Raw genomic sequence first — 17,567 nt, 5'->3', positions numbered from 1 at the left:
ACGTGTGCATGCCGCATGAGTTCTTTAGCATGAAAATTTTAAATTTCAACTGTTAAAGTCAAATCATTCTATAAGTTAAGATAAAATTTTTTTCACATGTTTATTTTATACACCGAGTAATGTCCCAAAATCATTTCCAAAATGTTAAATCAAAGCATTTCTAAAATCAACAATGGCCTCCTTTGTACTTTCAAAGGTAATAAAACCTTACGTCCTTCTCTTCAACAACACATGCATTTGCCATTTTCGTCCTCTTCTGTAACCGTGCGCGTTCCTCTCACTACTTCAGAAAGCCTTCTTCTCCTTCTTCTTCGTCTTCTTCCCAATCATTTTCTTCTCACACCCTTACCATCAACATACTGGTAATCATCTCAGAGCAGCACCAAATAGAAACATGGAAACAATAAAGCACAGAACAGTGGAAGTGAACGGCATCAAGATGCACGTCGCAGAGAAAGGAGACGAAGGTCGTCCTGTTATATTGTTCCTCCATGGCTTCCCTGAGCTCTGGTACACCTGGCGCTCCCAGATCCTCTCCCTCAGCTCCCTAGGGTTCCGTGCCGTCGCTCCGGATCTCCGCGGTTTCGGCGACACGGAGGCGCCGCCTTCCGTCACCAGCTACACCTGCTTCCACATCGTCGGCGACGTGGTGGCCCTCATCGATTCTCTGGGCGTGGATCAGGTGTTGCTGGTGGCTCACGATTGGGGAGCCATCATTGGTTGGTATCTGTGCATGTTTCGTCCCGATAAAGTGAAGGCCTATGTGTGCCTTAGTGTGCCTTGCATGCCCAGAAACCCTCGAGTTAAGCCTCTTGATGCTTTTCGAGCTTTGTATGGAGACGATTATTATATCTGCAGATTCCAGGTTCTTCTCTTCTTCTTCATCTTCATCTTCATCTTCTTCTTCTTCTTCTTCTTCTTCTTCTTATTTTGCTTTGCTAATTTCAACAGATCTCGAACTTAATGGTAGATATGTTATTTGATTTGTGAATATGCTCGACGAGGAGACCTAGAGAATAATAGTTTCATTATGGTACTTTGCATGTGGGGATTTTTATGTCAATTTCCTAAAACGCGTTATGAATTCAGAAAAAATATATAAAATTGGACGTAGTCTACGTTCATCTTTTTGATGATGTTATCTTAAACTTGTTTGAGAAAATTTTATAAAATGTGACTGAAGTGCTCACTTTAATTAATTATTACTTTCGATCTTAATGGTAAGATCTCGTTTGTAGAGTATAAATAAAATCTTATAATTAAAAATATAAGCAGTATATAGTAATCATAGGCGACCTATACGTGTTCCTATACTTGTTTTCCTTATCAATCATCAAACACAACATAAAATAGAACCAATTTCGGTACTTATTGCAGTAATAAGCACTATGATGCTTACTAAATATTAATCGTTCAAATTTAATATGGACGGTTGAGATTTAATTTTTTATATTTTTGTTTTTTTAATTTTTTTTTCTTTTTATAAGTATATAATCTAAAATCAATGAAAATTTTTATGCCATTTCTTGAAGCGTGCTATGAATATATTGGAAAAAGTCTATATCCATCTTCTCGACGTTATCTCAAGTTCAAAGTTGTTTTGGGAAAATTTTATAGCACGTGACTGACTGAAGTGATGTTCATATTAATTATATTGTAACTAAGAGTAAACGGCATATACTTGTTTCCTTATCAATTATTAAAAAAAAACCATATAAAATGTGAAATCAATTTCCCCTGCTTATTGTGGTGGTATCATTATTGCATAATAGGTACGGATTTAAAATTAGTTAAATTAATTATCTGTAATAAATATATATTAGTTTTTCTAAAATATTTCCTTTAATAATTATCAATGAAACTCCTCTCATATATATATATATATATATATATATATGCACTCAATGGAAATAATTTAGAAAAAAAATTTATAAATTCAATAAACAGTGCCAACTAACTTAGTTTCTATATCAAGAACTAGAGACAATACTATTATACATAGGATGAAAGAAGGGCCATGAATCATGATTCTCTGGTTTATGTTACAACTAGACAGATGACTATTGTCTTGCACAAATTTTGGTGAGTTATATTATTCACGACTTACATGGATAATCTAAATCCATGCAGATTAGATATTATATATATTATCTTAGGTCCTTAATATATGATTTAGTTAACTAATATGAGGATATAAAAAAATTAGTTAAGTTAATTATTTGTAACAAATGTGTGTTGACTTTTCTAAACTAATAATATGTATTGGAACTATCCCTTGGTGCAAACACTTTATAATCAATGGGATGTTTTGGAAGAAAAATTATAAATGTAAAAGACAAAGTAGATTGGGGTTTTTTATATTTAGAACTAAATCCAACCTCTAATCTGGCTCTTATATACCACCTCCGGTCCTTAATATAGAAGTTAGTCGATGGTTGGATTTTGTTCTCAATATAAGACCTTAATTTACTTTAAGTTCCAAATTCATAATTCATTATCCAGTATCCCAATTAATTACACATATATTGTCAGTGGTAGGTAGATTATTATTGATATGTGTGTGTGTATATATAGGAGGCAGGGAAGATGGAAGAGGCGATGGCCAAAATTGGGAGTGGGCAAGTACTGAGGAATGTGCTTACAAGTCGCAAATCTGGTCCCCCAATCCTTCCAAAAGAAGGGTTTGGTTATAACTCATCAAATGTCTCACCTAACTTACCCCCTTGGCTCTCCCAAGAAGACCTTCTTTTTTATGCTTCCAAGTTTGATGAGTCTGGTTTTACTGGTCCCTTGAACTATTACCGAAATTTCGACCGGTTTGTAATTCCTATCATTCTTCCATTTATTTTCCATTACGTTCATAATTCCTGACTTGATTATAGCACACGTCATATAATCTTTCTAAAATAGTTATGTACTATCTCCGGTTTTTAATATAAGACTTTGTTTGACTTTTATTTTGATTCTAAATATAAGACTCCAATCTATTTTGTCTCTTATATTTAAGCATTTTTTTCAAGATAATCCTTTTAACAATGGTAGTTCTAGCCAGTACACTTGATTATTAAGGGTATTTTAAGAAAGACAATACCTATTTATTACAAATAACTAATTTAACTCATTTCCTTAATCTCCTCAAATTAGTCAACTAGCTCTTATAATTAGGACTGGAGGTAGTATATCATTAGATTATCTGTATCAGCTTAAGTCAAGAAAATTAAATTAGTTCCAAAAAAAATAAAAATAAATACTTTAAAATAATTTATTTAACTTTTTTAATCTTTCCAAATTCAGTCCATCCATGCAGTTTTGACTCAGTTATTAATTTTCTCTTATTCAACTATGCACGTATCTTGCATTTTGCGCATAATTGAAGACACGTACACAGCTGGAAAAAAGATAGGTTGCACATGAATCTTGAACCAAATTTCAAGTACATTTCAGCAATAAATTTTGCACCGAAAGATTTTTCAGCAATTTTACAAAAAGAAAAAGAAAAAGAAAAGTTTATTAGATAGGTTTCTTAAGTGGGAGTATGAATTGAATTGAAACATGCAGGAACTGGGAACTGACAGGAGCATGGACGGGGGCGAAAGTGAGAGTGCCAGTGAAGTACATAACAGGCGAGTTGGACTCAGTGTACACTTCTCTGGGCACAAAGGAATATATAGAGAGTGGCCGTTTCAAAGAAGACGTTCCCAACTTGCAGGAAGTTGTGGTGCAGCCAGGCGTCGCCCATTTCAATAACCAAGAAGCTGCAAGTGACGTTACCTCTCACATTCTTCACTTCTTCACCAACTTCATCTGATATATATATATATATATATCCACCAGCATAAACATTCATGCATGAAGCCTTCTATATTCCAGAAATAAAACAAGCTATGTGTATGTATAAAACCCTTATGCTATTTATATACTGAACCCTGTGGAAATTAATAACAGTTCAATGGAATTCAGGAGTTATTTATCTCTAAATTTCAATCACTGGTTTTCTCCCTTTCTGTTTTTATTTGGTTTAGCTTCCATTAATAAAATGGTGCTTGAGTAAAATTGTAGAATTATCTTAATCTCGGTTAAGATGTATTGTTCATTCCATGGGAGAATTACAGTAGAGTCCTAAGAAAAGAACGTAGTAGTTACTATAAAGTCTTAATAACAGTTGAGTGGCTTATAATAATAAATTCTAAAGTGAGAAGTAACAACATCTAACATGTTATTGGGACTTTGTGATGGTTATATTCCTTCTGAGATTTCATTGTAATTCTCTCTTATTCCATTCACTTTTTATATTTTATGTTAAGAAAAAAATGTTAATATAATTTTTGGTTATTAAAGTTTGCACGCATTTTGGTTTTATTCTCTCAATAGATAAAATGATCCATATCTTTATTAAATCATAAAGACCAACAATGTTTTAAATTGAAAAAAAAAACTTAAGGATTCAAATCAAAATGAGGACAAACATAAGAAATTAAAAGTTGTATTAACCAAAAAAAAAAAAAAACAACCTGGGCTTTTTTCTATAGATAATTATAATACAGAAAATTAGGCTTGAATAAGTCATTGATTTTTGCATGCTTGAGAAGTACTCCTTTAGTCTTATTTATAAAGCACTTCTAATATATTTTACACAGACCAAGAAAAACCTTAAACTGTATTAACTCTTCATTAAAATATAGCAACTTTCCAACTTGACCCCTATTTAATATATACACCTTTTAAAAAAAATAATTATCTATACTATAACAAATGAATGATAATACGGTACATTTATAGTAAAAATTTAATGAAGTGACTTATAAATAGGATTAAAAAAAGCTTCTCTCTACTCTAGGATCAGATAAATATATTTTATCTCTTTCAAATAGAATATTTGCATTGTTGCTCTGACTTCTGAGCCTGCAACGCACAGAAAAGTATATGTGATCGTGATGCTTCTCTCTTACCATTATATATATGGGGATACAAAGTGCCGTTGATATTAAATTATTCATTTTTAACCAGATGATAATTAAACTATTCATTTTTAAATATATATTATTAATATTTTCTTATGAAATTATTTGTTGATTACGTGTGAGAAGTCAAGTGCAACATGGCTTCTTGTTAGATTCAAAAACACGTGCCATCAACAGAAGACATTGGATTGTTAGATTCATGGCCACGTTTAAAAAGATGTGCAAGTACCTGTTTGGATTGGAAAAGTGATAAAATATGAGAAAATGGTCAATTAATCAAATCATCCATCAAATAATAACTGATTTGGATTTACGAGATTATTTTTTTTATTTAGTAGAGTTTCCTGTTTCTATAGTTTTAATCCTATTTAGTAGATTTTTCTGTTCCTATAATTTCTTTTGCTTAAAAATTAAGTTAGGGTTACGTACGTTGCTAAGAGCTCTATCAGCAGGGCAAGAAAAATTTTCATTTCGGCATTTTTTCATGTCGGTGATTTTGATATAATTAACTCTGTTTAGATTTCATTGATCAAATCCATTATTAAATATATAAGTACTAAAAAAAAGTACTATGTCTTTGACAAAGTTTTTTATTTTTATACTATGATTTAAATAAAAGTAGTGGTGACGTATTAATTCTAATATATACTAAAATAAATAATATAATTGTAAATTATCAGCAAAATTAGTAACCCAACTACTCAAAGGAAATAAATTATAAAGAAGGAAGGACGTTTATTTCTTTAAATATCAGAGAAAATTATGGAGAAAATATTGTCGAAAAAAATTCAGGAGATAAGAGCAAATGGCAGAGGCAGATCTAAAAAATTATCATTGCCTAAATCTTATTTAAATATTTACAATTACTTGTGCCAACTTGTATTGTTTTTGAGGGTTTAATTTTCTTTTACAATAATTCTTTCTTTAGAATAAGACATTAAATATTTTTACGTCATTTATATGTCTAATGTTTATTCATAAAAAATAATGATAGATAGAGCTTTTTATTTTTACTAGACTAATCGATGGGGATTGAATGACACAATATTTAATACTTTTCTTGTCTTTATAAGATCTAATTAATCAATTTAAGTAAATTAAGGATGTTAATTAAATTAGTTGATACGATATTTTTTTCTCTAAAATATCTTGATTATCTTTCTTAATCTCCTTCTTTCCTTTGTTACTTGATTATTTTTAAGAGAATATCAATGGGGTTAATTTTGGGAAAAAAACAAAAAAAAAATATAAAATAGGTCTTACATATATGAATAACATCAACTTTCAAATTAGATGCTGCATTAAGGACTAGAAGAGTATATTTAATATAAGTACGAGTCTGATACCATTAAATTTTTCCTAAATATAAATTATTTATAAAATTGTATGCGGAAAAATGTTTTAAAATAGGGTAATTCAATACCTCTTTGTACACTTACAAAATTATTAAAACAAAAAAATTGAAATTAAATTTATCAAATTAAAATAAGTCAACTGACCTTTAAAAAATGCTTTTGAAAAAGCTACTCCCAATTAGCAGAACCCAATGAGATGGCCATATGAAAAATAATCAATTGAGTTGCATGAGTGTAAAACTAAATAATTTAATAAATTCATCATGGCCGCAAATTTCAACATTTACACAAGATATTTTGCCCATTTGGTCAAAAATTAGTTCTTTGCTATCTCTGTCTAAATCACATGTTTCTTTGAAACAAAAAATTTCGAATTCTTCCGTATCATGTAATATGATACTTTGACGGCAAGAACTTTGACTTCTTTCTTGTTGTGTACTCTCATTATCTTTATTATCAGGCACTTCTAATTATGTTATCTAAATCAATAAAAGATGATTAAGTCAATAACACTGTTTGAAAAATAAAAAAATATAAAAATTTATTCTTATTTAATACTATGAATTACATCCGAGAAATTATAGCACTTGCAAAATTAATGATATTTTAAATATGGGCAATTTCCAAAAAAATGTAAAATATCCGACTTGGTGACTTATAACAATAAAAACCATCTATTTCTTTTAAAAGGTGCCTTATTATAAGGAGCAGATGGATTAGTATATATTTTTTGTGCATCGATTAATTATATCAGCATGTTCTTCTTATCAATATATATATATATATATATATATCATCATGTTCTATTGCTTATTTTGTAAGTTTCTTTTTTCTAATTTTATAACCTTTCTTGCATAGTTTCTTTATATCTCACACTTGCATATCTTGCACTACTCTTTACGTTAAAAAAAAAAAAATCTACAAAATGTGTAATTTTGTAAATTTTCTTATTGATTTTTCAATTTATTATATTTACTTAATTTTAAGGATTTTTTATTTGGTTCTTAATACAAAATATGTATCTCGTTTTGGTTAATTAGGAGATTGAGACAAAATAACCCCTTCTCGTCTTTTCATTTTGTTTTAGGGATGGAGTATGCCTTTGAAGATATGGGTAGGTAAAGTGAGCCAATTTCACGCTTAATTAGCGTTTGAGAATGACTTTTGTTAAGCGCATGCAAATCAATTGGGAGTGGTTGGGGTGGCATTGCATAAGTTTGGTGAGTTCTAAGATCAAAAAGTGAATAGGCAAAACACCAGTACATATTCTGTCCGCTTTTTTCCCTACACATGTATTTTTTTAGTGGAGGCAATTATGTTTGAGATGTTGTTAGACATTAAATGTAAATAAATCTCCTAATAAAAATTTGAATTTTGATTCGTCATGTTGTTAAAGACTAATCCTTTCCTCAAGACTAAATCCATTGATATATTGTCTCGGATTCTATATACATAAGTTATAGTGGTATACCTATAGTGAACATGAGCAATTTGTAACCTATAGTTTAGTGTTTTGCCGAGGAAATACTTATTGATGGAGACTTCTTAACATGGGCAATTTGTAAGGATTAGGGGGCAAAATAAATAAATATTAAAAACAAAATGAATTGAAGTATTATACGAAAAACACCGGTGAAAAAAAAAGTTGTATTAAAAACAGAATTTGCGTGCGTCCAGCATATTTGTCGGAAACCAATCAATTGAGCAAGCTTGTCAAATTAAACCTAATGAAACTCATAATATCCAACTCACAGATTTGAGACTTTTCTAAACGCGTTTATTGCTTTAATACCTAGAGCAAAAGAGGAATAAGTGCTGCGTCCAAAAAAATTAATTAATATTCTTTGCTAACAGGAAACACTAGACATTTGGAAGGCCATTAATGCACGTTTTTTTAAACTCTTTAATTATATCAAAAAGGCATTTGGCACCCTAAAGAAGTATAATTATGTTAACTATATGCATATATATATATATATTGTAAAATAAGCTAAGTAAGAGAGTTAAGGTGCAGTTTTGCCCTGAAAATTTTTATAAAATCAATAGTGAAAGTATTAAAAAAAAAAGAAGCAAAATCACCCTAATATTGAACGTTAAATTTTTAACAGCTAAAAGGGACATTGCTATTTTTTTTAAAACACTTTTAGGATGATATTAATCTAACAAAGACTTCCAGGCATATTGGCAGGTCTAACATTGCTCCAAAATAGCTAATCTATGATTTTGATTGTTTTAATAATATAAAGAAACGTCCTAATTTGGGAGTCTCTAAGTTGAAAACCAACCAACCAACCAATAAATTTATGCATAAAATGTCAAAGGTGACAAACTCATGTATATATGTATGAGAGTGTTGGTCCACAAGTCATTTTGTCAATGTTGACATATAACAGACGGAATATATATATATATATATATATTCTCTATATATGTGTGTGTATAAAACAAGCGCAGTTACCTTCCTAACTAGTGAATAATAAATGATTTAAAACGTAAAAAAATTTTGGAAAAATAAATGCCAACATTCTCATTTAAAGTAGATGTCCTTTTTTTGGTGTGGGATTGGGTGTATTTTTTTTTGTTTTTATAAACTTAGGATTAGGAGTATTCTCATGCATAAGAATTGGGAACTAAACTCCCAATACCACTGGTTTAGGGGAATCAAACTCTTATTATTCATGTTAATTTGAATTGTTAGGTTGAAAATTATTTAAAAGAATTTTTGAATTCAAAAGAATTTGTATCTCCAAAATAAATTTCATCGATTCAATTTTGGCTAATCAAAATGGAGTGAGATAGAGTAGAGATTTTGCGTTCAAAGCCTCATAATGCCCCCAAAAATTTTTTTTGTATTTATATTTTCATTTGAATGATGATTATTAATCATTTAACCTAAACTTTACTTAACTCTGTTATGAATCCTCTTTTAAATATTAAAACCTACAGAAATTACAAATCACAATTGTTTTTTCTTTTGATTTGGAGATTAATAATCGAAAAATATATTAGACATTTTTTAAAAGTATTAATGATTATTTATAGTAATATGGTACTCCCTCCTGTCTTATTTTTACCTTTTAAATTTGAAAAGAAGTGTGATCCATTTTATAAGTTTCAATTTAAGTTGATCCTGACATTTAATAGATTTTTTTTAATATTATTTCTAATTATTTATTTTTTATCATAATTTTTCATGCATTCTTTTTTATGCTTGTTTTAATTTATTATAACGACATATTTAAAAATAAAAATATATTTTTAACTTATTTATTTTTCTAACTAATTATTTATTATTTGTGAATTGATTATTCAAAACTTATAATCAGAAGGAGCATTATTATTTTACGAGGGAATCTTTAATAATTATCACCGAAGTTTGCACTTTCCATAATTGTATGAACCATGACAGCCTGGAGAGTGGAGAGTGAATGAATAAGAGACAGAAGGATTATTTTCTTATTCCTTTTGTTTTCTTTAATTAAAGGATATTCCCACTTGCATATCCACATGGAATCCACCCTCGAGATTCCTAACCAACCTTTGATTCCACCTTCTTGGGCTCGTCCTGTCTTGTTGACTTTTACGCGGCCACCATTGTTACTTGCGGTTTTGTCTGAATTCTGGGTCCGCTCTTTTCATTTTCATTCACAGTTTTCTTCTCCGCTTAATACTTGAATCATTCCTTATACACACTCAGTATCTGTAAGATTCTGAAACCTTTTTCATTTTTTCCGGGCAAGTTGGAGTCTTGGAGATTTTCTCGCTGTGATTGGGATGTGGGATCCATTTTGGTTCATCGTGTGATCGGCCTGTGTTTTCAGTTTGATTTTATTGGTTTCTTTCGGTTCAAATTTTGGGTTCCGGCTTACGTGGTTCTTTTCCGCTTTCCAAATTCTACGTCGAAGTTTTTCTGTACAACTATCATAGTATGTGCTCGTGCTTGAGTTCGTTTCTGAAGACATTGCTTCTGTGATTTACACTGTCCCACTTATGCCTGTGTGGTTAACGTTAATTTGTGGAAAACTCAGTTATGAATCATGATTTTGTTTCTGTTTCAGCGGATTCATTTCTATATCGGGGTTGGAATTTTTCTATTTTAGTTTTGCATGTTGGTCGAATTTCGAGCCCAATATATACTTGTGAATTTGCTGTTGGGGATCCTATTAGGCACAATTCTGTTCTAGTAAAACTTGTTATTATTTTGCTATTTTGCTGAAGTGAGGCTTATTCATGTTGCGTTAAGGATTTCTCTGGTTTTTTCTCAGCTTGATAACTTCAACATCTGAGAGGAAAATTTGAAATTTGAAGCAATGTATTTAGTTGAGAGCAAGGGAGGTGCCATAGTGTGTATGCTTTTGGCCCTTCTCTTCTTGGGGACATGGCCTGCTGTTATGACTCTTCTAGAGAGAAGAGGTCGTCTTCCTCAGCATACTTACCTTGATTACTCCATCACCAATCTCTTGGCTGCTGTTATCATTGCTTTCACGTTCGGTCAGATAGGTCAGAGTTCGCACAATGAACCGAATTTCTTAGATCAACTTGCACAGGTTTGTGTCCATCGGATATTGTATAATGTTGTGACCCTGCTGCAAATACTGAGTAAACCAGAAATAACCAGCCAAAATATGCAACAGTGCGAACAATAAATGGGGAAAATCCTGAGGCTTTGATATTAATATTCAAGAACTGAATCAAAGATACAACAAGCTTCAATGCTTCAAGCCAAAGCCCTATTTCCCTCTAATCCCAAAATAGACTCACAACAACGATGACAGCTTCTACAACACAGGATTACACAGAATAAAAAAAAGAAGTAACCACAGCTAGCTCAGTGACACTCCCATGGCATTCGAGAGGCCAGGTCTCTCCCTCACCAACTCTCTTCTCAATTCTGTCCTAAGGGCATTCCCCTTCCATTACAAACCTTATACGTCCCCAAAAGTAGTCCTACACCCCCTACAAGGTTTCAGACCCAAAAGATAGGTAGCCAGCAGTCAATCAGAGTTGCTCCTCATTTTCTGGAACTCTAGGATAATTGTTTTGACCAGTGGGCTTCCCTTCATCTACCCTTGGTTGCTTCCTCAATTTCCTCTTATATGTCTTCTGAAAACCAACCACTATGTCAGCAGCTGTATCATATAACAAAAGTTTAATTGGGAAAGTAACTTTATAATCCTACATAGAAACATAATTGCTGTCATATTGATGCTATTAAGATGAGTTTCTCATAAATGTCTACTGAGTTTAATATGAATAATCTTTAAAACTATTGGGTTAGAAAGCAACTTTTTCATCCTTGAACTTTATCTGAAGTTCACCATCATTGATTACAACTGGTTTGTGAATCTGCTAAGGGATTTGATGCAGGACAACTGGCCATCTGTTTTGTTTGCAATGGGAGGTGGTATTGTACTGAGCCTTGGAAATCTGTCCACACAATATGCCTGGGCTTTCGTCGGTTTATCAGTTGTGGAAGTGATCACATCGAGCATAACAGTTGTTATAGGTATCTCACTTTGATAAGCTCTTCAAAAGAAAAAAAATGAGAAACAGAAAGAAGAAAGTAAAATGAAATGCACAAACATGTCTCTTAAGAACGAGAGGCTTAGTGGGCTCTGAAGGTTATGACATAGACAAAACTGTACTTTTTGTCCTTTCAATATTAGTAACAATGGGCAGTTTGCCATAACACTAAATTTTGCCATGCTGTCTTTATTCCGATTTTAACAGGAACAACTTTGAATTACTTTTTGGATGACAAAATCAATAAGGCTGAGATTCTTTTTCCTGGAGTTGGTTGCTTTCTGATTGCCGTTTGTCTAGGATCTGCTGTTCATTCGTCTAACACTGCTGATAATAAAGCCAAGCTCAATAGTCTGTCAAGTGATCAAAAAGACGGAGCTATGTATGTGTTGTTGTTTGCAGTTTTAATTGGGATGTGACTTATGCCTCTCGCTTGCTCATAAGTACCTTTTTAAGTTTCTTTTCATCCTACACTTTTTCGTCCTTATAACTTCCCCTCTTGACAGGTAAAAGAACATATAAAGAAAAAGGGGGAAAAGTTCTATACTTTGCGTTAGGCTTTTTCTAGGGGAAATTATATGACGAGGTGCTTTAGCTGATTTTGAGAATACTGGTTGCAGACTTGGAGCATTTATCTTAATATGGGTTTAGTGGTTAGTAGGCAATTGTCATTCAGTATTGTTTGCCAAAGATATATTAATCATTGGAACACTTAATTCCAGCTCTTTTTTTTTTTTTGGCTAGAATTTTTCAGCTCTTTTAGTTGTGCTAAAATGTGTCTGTGTTGTTTTTTTTCTTGTTCTTAACTGTTGTTGCCATCATTGTCTCTGTGTTGTTGTTGTTTTTTTTTTTTTTTTTTGGTTAATTCTTAACTGATGTTGGTAGTATTGCGCTGATGTTACCACAATTTGTCCTTCTACCAGGAATGTTGCTTCGTCATTGTCAGCAGCAACCGGAGGTAAGAAGCATTGGTGAAGCAAATTTATCAATTTTGTGGTTCCATTTATCTGACACATGCTAAATATTATTTATTATTATATACAGCCAAATTAAATGATATAGAGAAAGGAAGTGGTTCTGCAAACAAAGTGAAAGCAGGAACTGCAGCTTTCCTTATAGAGCTTGAGAAAAGGAGATCAATCAAGGCAGGTGGCTACGTTTTGTTAAAACAGCATTAGCTAACCTTTTTTCTTTATATAGTTACATCATAGAAGGCACATAGCATCTCAAATCAAGCTTAAAGTTTCATTCATTATTTTTACATTCATGGTTATATTTTGTAAGATGTCACTCATATCTGTAACTTTCATCCTCCAGGTTTTAGGGAAGAGCACTGTGGTTGGATTGGCTATAACATTCTTTGCTGGAGTTTGTTTCTCTTTGTTCTCACCGGCTTTCAACTTGGCAACAAATGATCAGTGGCACACTTTGAAGAAAGGGGTTTCCCATTTAAGTGTTTACACTGCCTTCTTCTATTTTTCAGTTTCTTGTTTCGTGATTGCCATCGTTCTGAACATCACCTTCCTTTACTACCCTGTCTTGAACTTACCCAAGTCATCACTGAAGGCTTATCTAGGAGACTGGAATGGAAGAGGTTGGGCCTTCTTGGCTGGTCTCCTTTGTGGTTTTGGGGACGGTCTCCAGTTTATGGGAGGTCAAGCTGCAGGATATGCTGCAGCAGATGCTGTGCAGGTATTATACTGTTTGTCACAGACCCACTTTTCTTTGAATCATGGGAAGAGATGAAGTGAAGAAAGTTATAGCAATAGAAGTGGGATTTGCCTATGTCAATATGAGACCTTGTTCGTTTCTTAAGAATAAAATGGAGTGAAAAAGGGAATGAAATGAAAAAAAGTGACTTTTTGGATGGGAAATAACTTTTATGTCCCTGGATAAAAAAATAAAAATAAAAATTATTAAATGGGGATAATATTGATTGATATGATAGAGATTGCATGCTTTGAATTTTATGCAAAGAATCTCATTTCATTTCTATCAAAGGAACCACATGTGAGCCTGGATCTTACCCTGATTTCTATCTTCCTTTTCATTCTGCCCAATCTTATCATATTTCCAGTGATACTTTAAACGGCAATTGAATATCTTGAAGCAGATCATACTCTTCAAAAATTAATATGCCAAGCCAATACATGATGGATCCTGATAAAAAGTGTGTTTGACATAAATGGTCAAGTACATAACTTAAAGATTACGTCCGTAACTTATAAAGCAGGCTTTTGCTTGCCTTACAACTCATATACCCTCACATAATGAATCTGTATGTTGTTGTTACAACAGGCACTTCCACTTGTGAGCACTTTCTGGGGCATTGTTCTGTTTGGGGAATATCGCAAATCATCGCGAAGAACGTATATACTGCTAGGTAGCATGTTGTTCATGTTTGTCGCTGCTGTTGGAGTACTCATGGCATCCTCAGGGCATCGTAAATGATTATTCAGGCAACATGTCATGCGCGCACACACACACACACACACATATTCATATCCACGAGTTTTTGCAAGGCTTCATTGTGGCAAGGGAGAAGCATCCACAACGATTGCTGGTGCTAATTACTAGAAGAAATTACATCCTACAAAGAAAAGCAAATTTTTCTCTTTCTTGTTCTTTCTTGACCAGAAATGGGAACAGCAAAGTTGAGATCTGCTCATCTATACATAGCGCGACTGGAAGTTTCTAGTTGTAGTTGCAACATCAGGAATATTTTATTCAATGTTGATGTTTTATTCTCGTTTTGTTCGTTCTTTTTTTGGGTGCCCTTAGATAATGTTTTTGCTATTCCACGATCAGTGGCTTTCTTTGCAGACATAGTTGAGAAAGGAATTAGATTTATGTGAAATGGGGTAAGAAATAGTGATATATGAGTACAATGGAGGGAGGTAGTGGAGGAGAAAGAGACACGGATGAATTGATGACGATGAAGAATAAAATGATAGTGAAAGTAAACAAAATGGAAACTTGGAGTGGCGATCATGGAGAAGATGCTTTGATAGTGAGTTTTTAAGAGCAATGTGTGATATAATCCGCCGTGTAGTCTCAAAGCATTAGGTAAAACAGGACTATGGATTAATAGAGAACAGGGATCAAAATTGATGAACTGTGTAAAAAAAGGTTAAAAGATAGAAAAGACGCTAGAAGGAGGGCTTGAACCTCCGACCTTGTGGTTAACAGCCACACGCTCTAACCAACTGAGCTATTCCAGCTTTGCTGGGGGAGTACGTCAAAGTAAGTATATAAAGTAATTCCTTCGGAGTCGAGGCCACTAATTATTAAAAGCTTACTTTTTTTCCCTTTTTTTTTAAAAACCCTTTTCCTTCTGTTTTTCCTGGCTCACAGTTAAAAGGGCTACACATTCACAGAGATGGCATCAGCAGAACTGTCCTATTTATGAAACATGGGCATTAAAATGGGGGTAAATCGCTTGCAAGATCTAAAGTAGGGTGGTGTTTAGCATCTTCACTTTGAGAGTCATGTTATGAAAAAACAAAGTAACAACCAGGCTCAAGAGAAAAAGGGAAGAACACAAGAATGAGCAACCACGCGGTATATAGATATCAATATATTAATATAATTTCTTCCACTAAGCTAATATCCAAAATGGTTTATCAATAGCTTAAGACACAAATCACTGTTCACAAGCCAGTCTAATTAAAATAATATAGACCTTGAGCTTCTGCTTAAGTGAGTTCATTTAATGCATGCATGTGGTTTTGTGCATGTCTTCATATTCAAATTTCAGAACACATAATATCTTCCCGTCATAAATATTTTGTCCTGTAAAAAAGTTTCCTAACGAATGCTGTCAGAAAGAAAGACAGAAAGTCGTAGTATTTCCTACAAATGTTGGGCTTCTAAATAACTTTTTGATTTCTCTTCAGGTTCCAGCGTCTTTGATGCTCCTTTGTTCTTTTCCCTTCCCCAAGACCTTTTCCTTTCTCTCATAATCCCTTTCTATTTCCATCCTCCTCACACCTCAGATCCAAAATTCAAAATCTCTCTCTCAAGCATCGCAAGGTGATATAGAATTATAGATCTCCATCCTCTCCTTCTATCCTTCTCACCCGTTTCTCTTACTTTCTACTTTCGGTTTTTGGTTTCTTTGATTTCCTTTTTTGCATGAAAATGTTGTCAACTTTTTATTATCAGTTCTTCATATTTGCCTTCATTGCATCGCCATTGGTAATCACGCCTCATTCTCTCAGTTGTCTGTCTTCTATTTCCTAGTCCTTTTCTCTTCGCAGTGATCTCTTCTTTGCCAAAATATGAAAAAGGTCTGTAATTTTCCGGCATACTTACCTTCCTTCCTGTTCTCTCCCATTCTTCCTTTTCCTTCTGCTTTTTTTCCCCCCCAATCCACTTAACTAATTGGTGAGACAATGAGAAATTGATTGCTTAGTTTCTATACCAGAAGCCTGAATTACTGCTAAGTTCCTCTTAATTTTGGCTGCCAGAGAAAAATTAAAGAAGAATATCAAGCAGATAGAACTTTGGTGACATTGGCCCTGATGGTACCGCATTACCAAAAAATGCTCTACTTTGAGGAAATTTTGACTTATTAACTATAGTGATTTCAAACACTAACTAGGAGAAAAGCAGCCAAGAGTTATTGCTTAGCAATAACAACACAATGAACAAATTACTGTCTTCAAAGTAATTGGAAAGTCCATAGTAAAATTTTTGAAAACTTCTGTATTCATCTAATAATATATTCACTCTCTTTGATGATAAATACATGAACTCCCCTTTGCAATTCCATGGTTCCAAGCATTAGAGAGAAAGCATGGTCCCCATAATTCTTTTCAGTTTAACTGAATTCTTGATCTAAAATTTTAAGTATAAAATATTCAAGTCCCTTCTAAGCTTCGAAACCCACAAGAATATTGCATGACAAGAAGGAATCCCAACGTGAACTTTACTTATTTGAATGAAATTAAATGCTCTAAGTAATGAAGTGGAGCTTGGTTATATCATGAAATAATCTCTAATTTCTTGTGAAAATATAAACCTTTAAAGATGTGTCCATATTATATGAAAACAAGTATTCTACATTGTATGCTATACTTATGACCCACCTTGGCACCTCTGTAAGGCTTAGCTGCAGAAAAGTAACTTGAACGTAATGTGCCTTTTCAACTGTTGTGGCTGGGATCTGCAGTGTTTTGTTTGTTGTATATATATTATTTCACTTACACATAATGTTGATTCAGTAAGTGTAGCAACGTTTTTCAAAAAGGGTGCTAATGCCATTCTCGAATGTGAAGTAATTGAAACAACTATTACTACTTTGATAATCATGTGCTTCTTTTTGAATGAAATTGTATGAGATGTTGTTATTACTTGAGTCATGATCAATGATAGACTTTTGTAGGATTCAATGTGATATTCTGCTCATTTCTTCCATCGAGGAATCTAAACAAGTTATGGAGTGGCATTACTATAGCTTAGTGTTTCCATGATGTTGCTTAAAACATTTGACTTGTCCTAAGTGCTATATGAAAAAACAAAGTTAACACAAGCAAGGGTAAACCTTAAATTCGGTGTCAAACCTTAAATAAAGTTTGCTAAAGTTGGAAAAGGAATTCTAAACCTTGACCTTGAAGAAAACAATTTTTTTTAAGGACGGAGCTATTGCCTTTTTAAACAAATTTAGAAATGAAGTGACCTCACTCAACTTTGGGGCCCCAAAAAAAAAGGGCCAATAGGATTAGGA

At 32.8% G+C, this 17,567-nt stretch overlaps 2 protein-coding genes and 1 non-coding gene across 3 annotated transcripts; 2 read left to right on the top strand and 1 right to left on the bottom strand.

The window, feature by feature from the left end:
- The first annotated feature begins 394 nt into the window (after positions 1-394).
- LOC114758687 (epoxide hydrolase A-like) lies at positions 395-9,071 on the top strand. Its single transcript, XM_028947758.1, has 4 exons — positions 395-865; positions 2,575-2,816; positions 3,559-3,766; positions 9,015-9,071. Exons 1-4 carry the CDS (start codon positions 395-397, stop codon positions 9,069-9,071), a joined length of 978 nt encoding a protein of 325 aa, XP_028803591.1.
- Positions 9,072-10,211: 1,140 nt separating this feature from the next.
- Positions 10,212-14,601, top strand: LOC114758679 (ureide permease 1-like). Its single transcript, XM_028947748.1, has 7 exons — positions 10,212-10,863; positions 11,684-11,822; positions 12,047-12,221; positions 12,763-12,797; positions 12,884-12,984; positions 13,157-13,531; positions 14,138-14,601. Exons 1-7 carry the CDS (start codon positions 10,627-10,629, stop codon positions 14,288-14,290), a joined length of 1,215 nt encoding a protein of 404 aa, XP_028803581.1. The 5' UTR covers positions 10,212-10,626; the 3' UTR covers positions 14,291-14,601.
- Positions 14,602-14,986: 385 nt separating this feature from the next.
- Positions 14,987-15,060, bottom strand: TRNAN-GUU (transfer RNA asparagine (anticodon GUU)). Its single transcript has one exon. It is a non-coding gene; the product is annotated as a tRNA-Asn (tRNA).
- Positions 15,061-17,567: the final 2,507 nt, after the last annotated feature.

The sequence above is a fragment of the Neltuma alba genome, unplaced genomic scaffold (assembly GCF_004799145.2).
Source record: "Neltuma alba isolate B1F8T4 unplaced genomic scaffold, ASM479914v2 tig00010742_pilon, whole genome shotgun sequence".
NCBI classification, from domain to species: Eukaryota; Viridiplantae; Streptophyta; class Magnoliopsida; order Fabales; family Fabaceae; genus Neltuma; species Neltuma alba.
The sequence above is the reverse complement of the archived record's forward strand: the minus strand, read 5'-3'. Positions and strand labels throughout refer to the sequence as shown.

Excerpts from the sequence above, each read along its gene's own strand:
- LOC114758687 (XM_028947758.1), top strand. The coding sequence starts at position 395 with ATGGAAACAATAAAGCACAGAACAGTGGAAGTGAACGGCATCAAGATG. Across the intron at positions 866-2,574 it reads ATTATATCTGCAGATTCCAG|GAGGCAGGGAAGATGGAAGA; the intron begins GTTCTTCTCTTC and ends GTGTATATATAG. Across the intron at positions 2,817-3,558 it reads TATTACCGAAATTTCGACCG|GAACTGGGAACTGACAGGAG; the intron begins GTTTGTAATTCC and ends TGAAACATGCAG.
- LOC114758679 (XM_028947748.1), top strand. The coding sequence starts at position 10,627 with ATGTATTTAGTTGAGAGCAAGGGAGGTGCCATAGTGTGTATGCTTTTG. Across the intron at positions 11,823-12,046 it reads GAGCATAACAGTTGTTATAG|GAACAACTTTGAATTACTTT; the intron begins GTATCTCACTTT and ends CGATTTTAACAG. Across the intron at positions 12,222-12,762 it reads GATCAAAAAGACGGAGCTAT|GAATGTTGCTTCGTCATTGT; the intron begins GTATGTGTTGTT and ends TCCTTCTACCAG.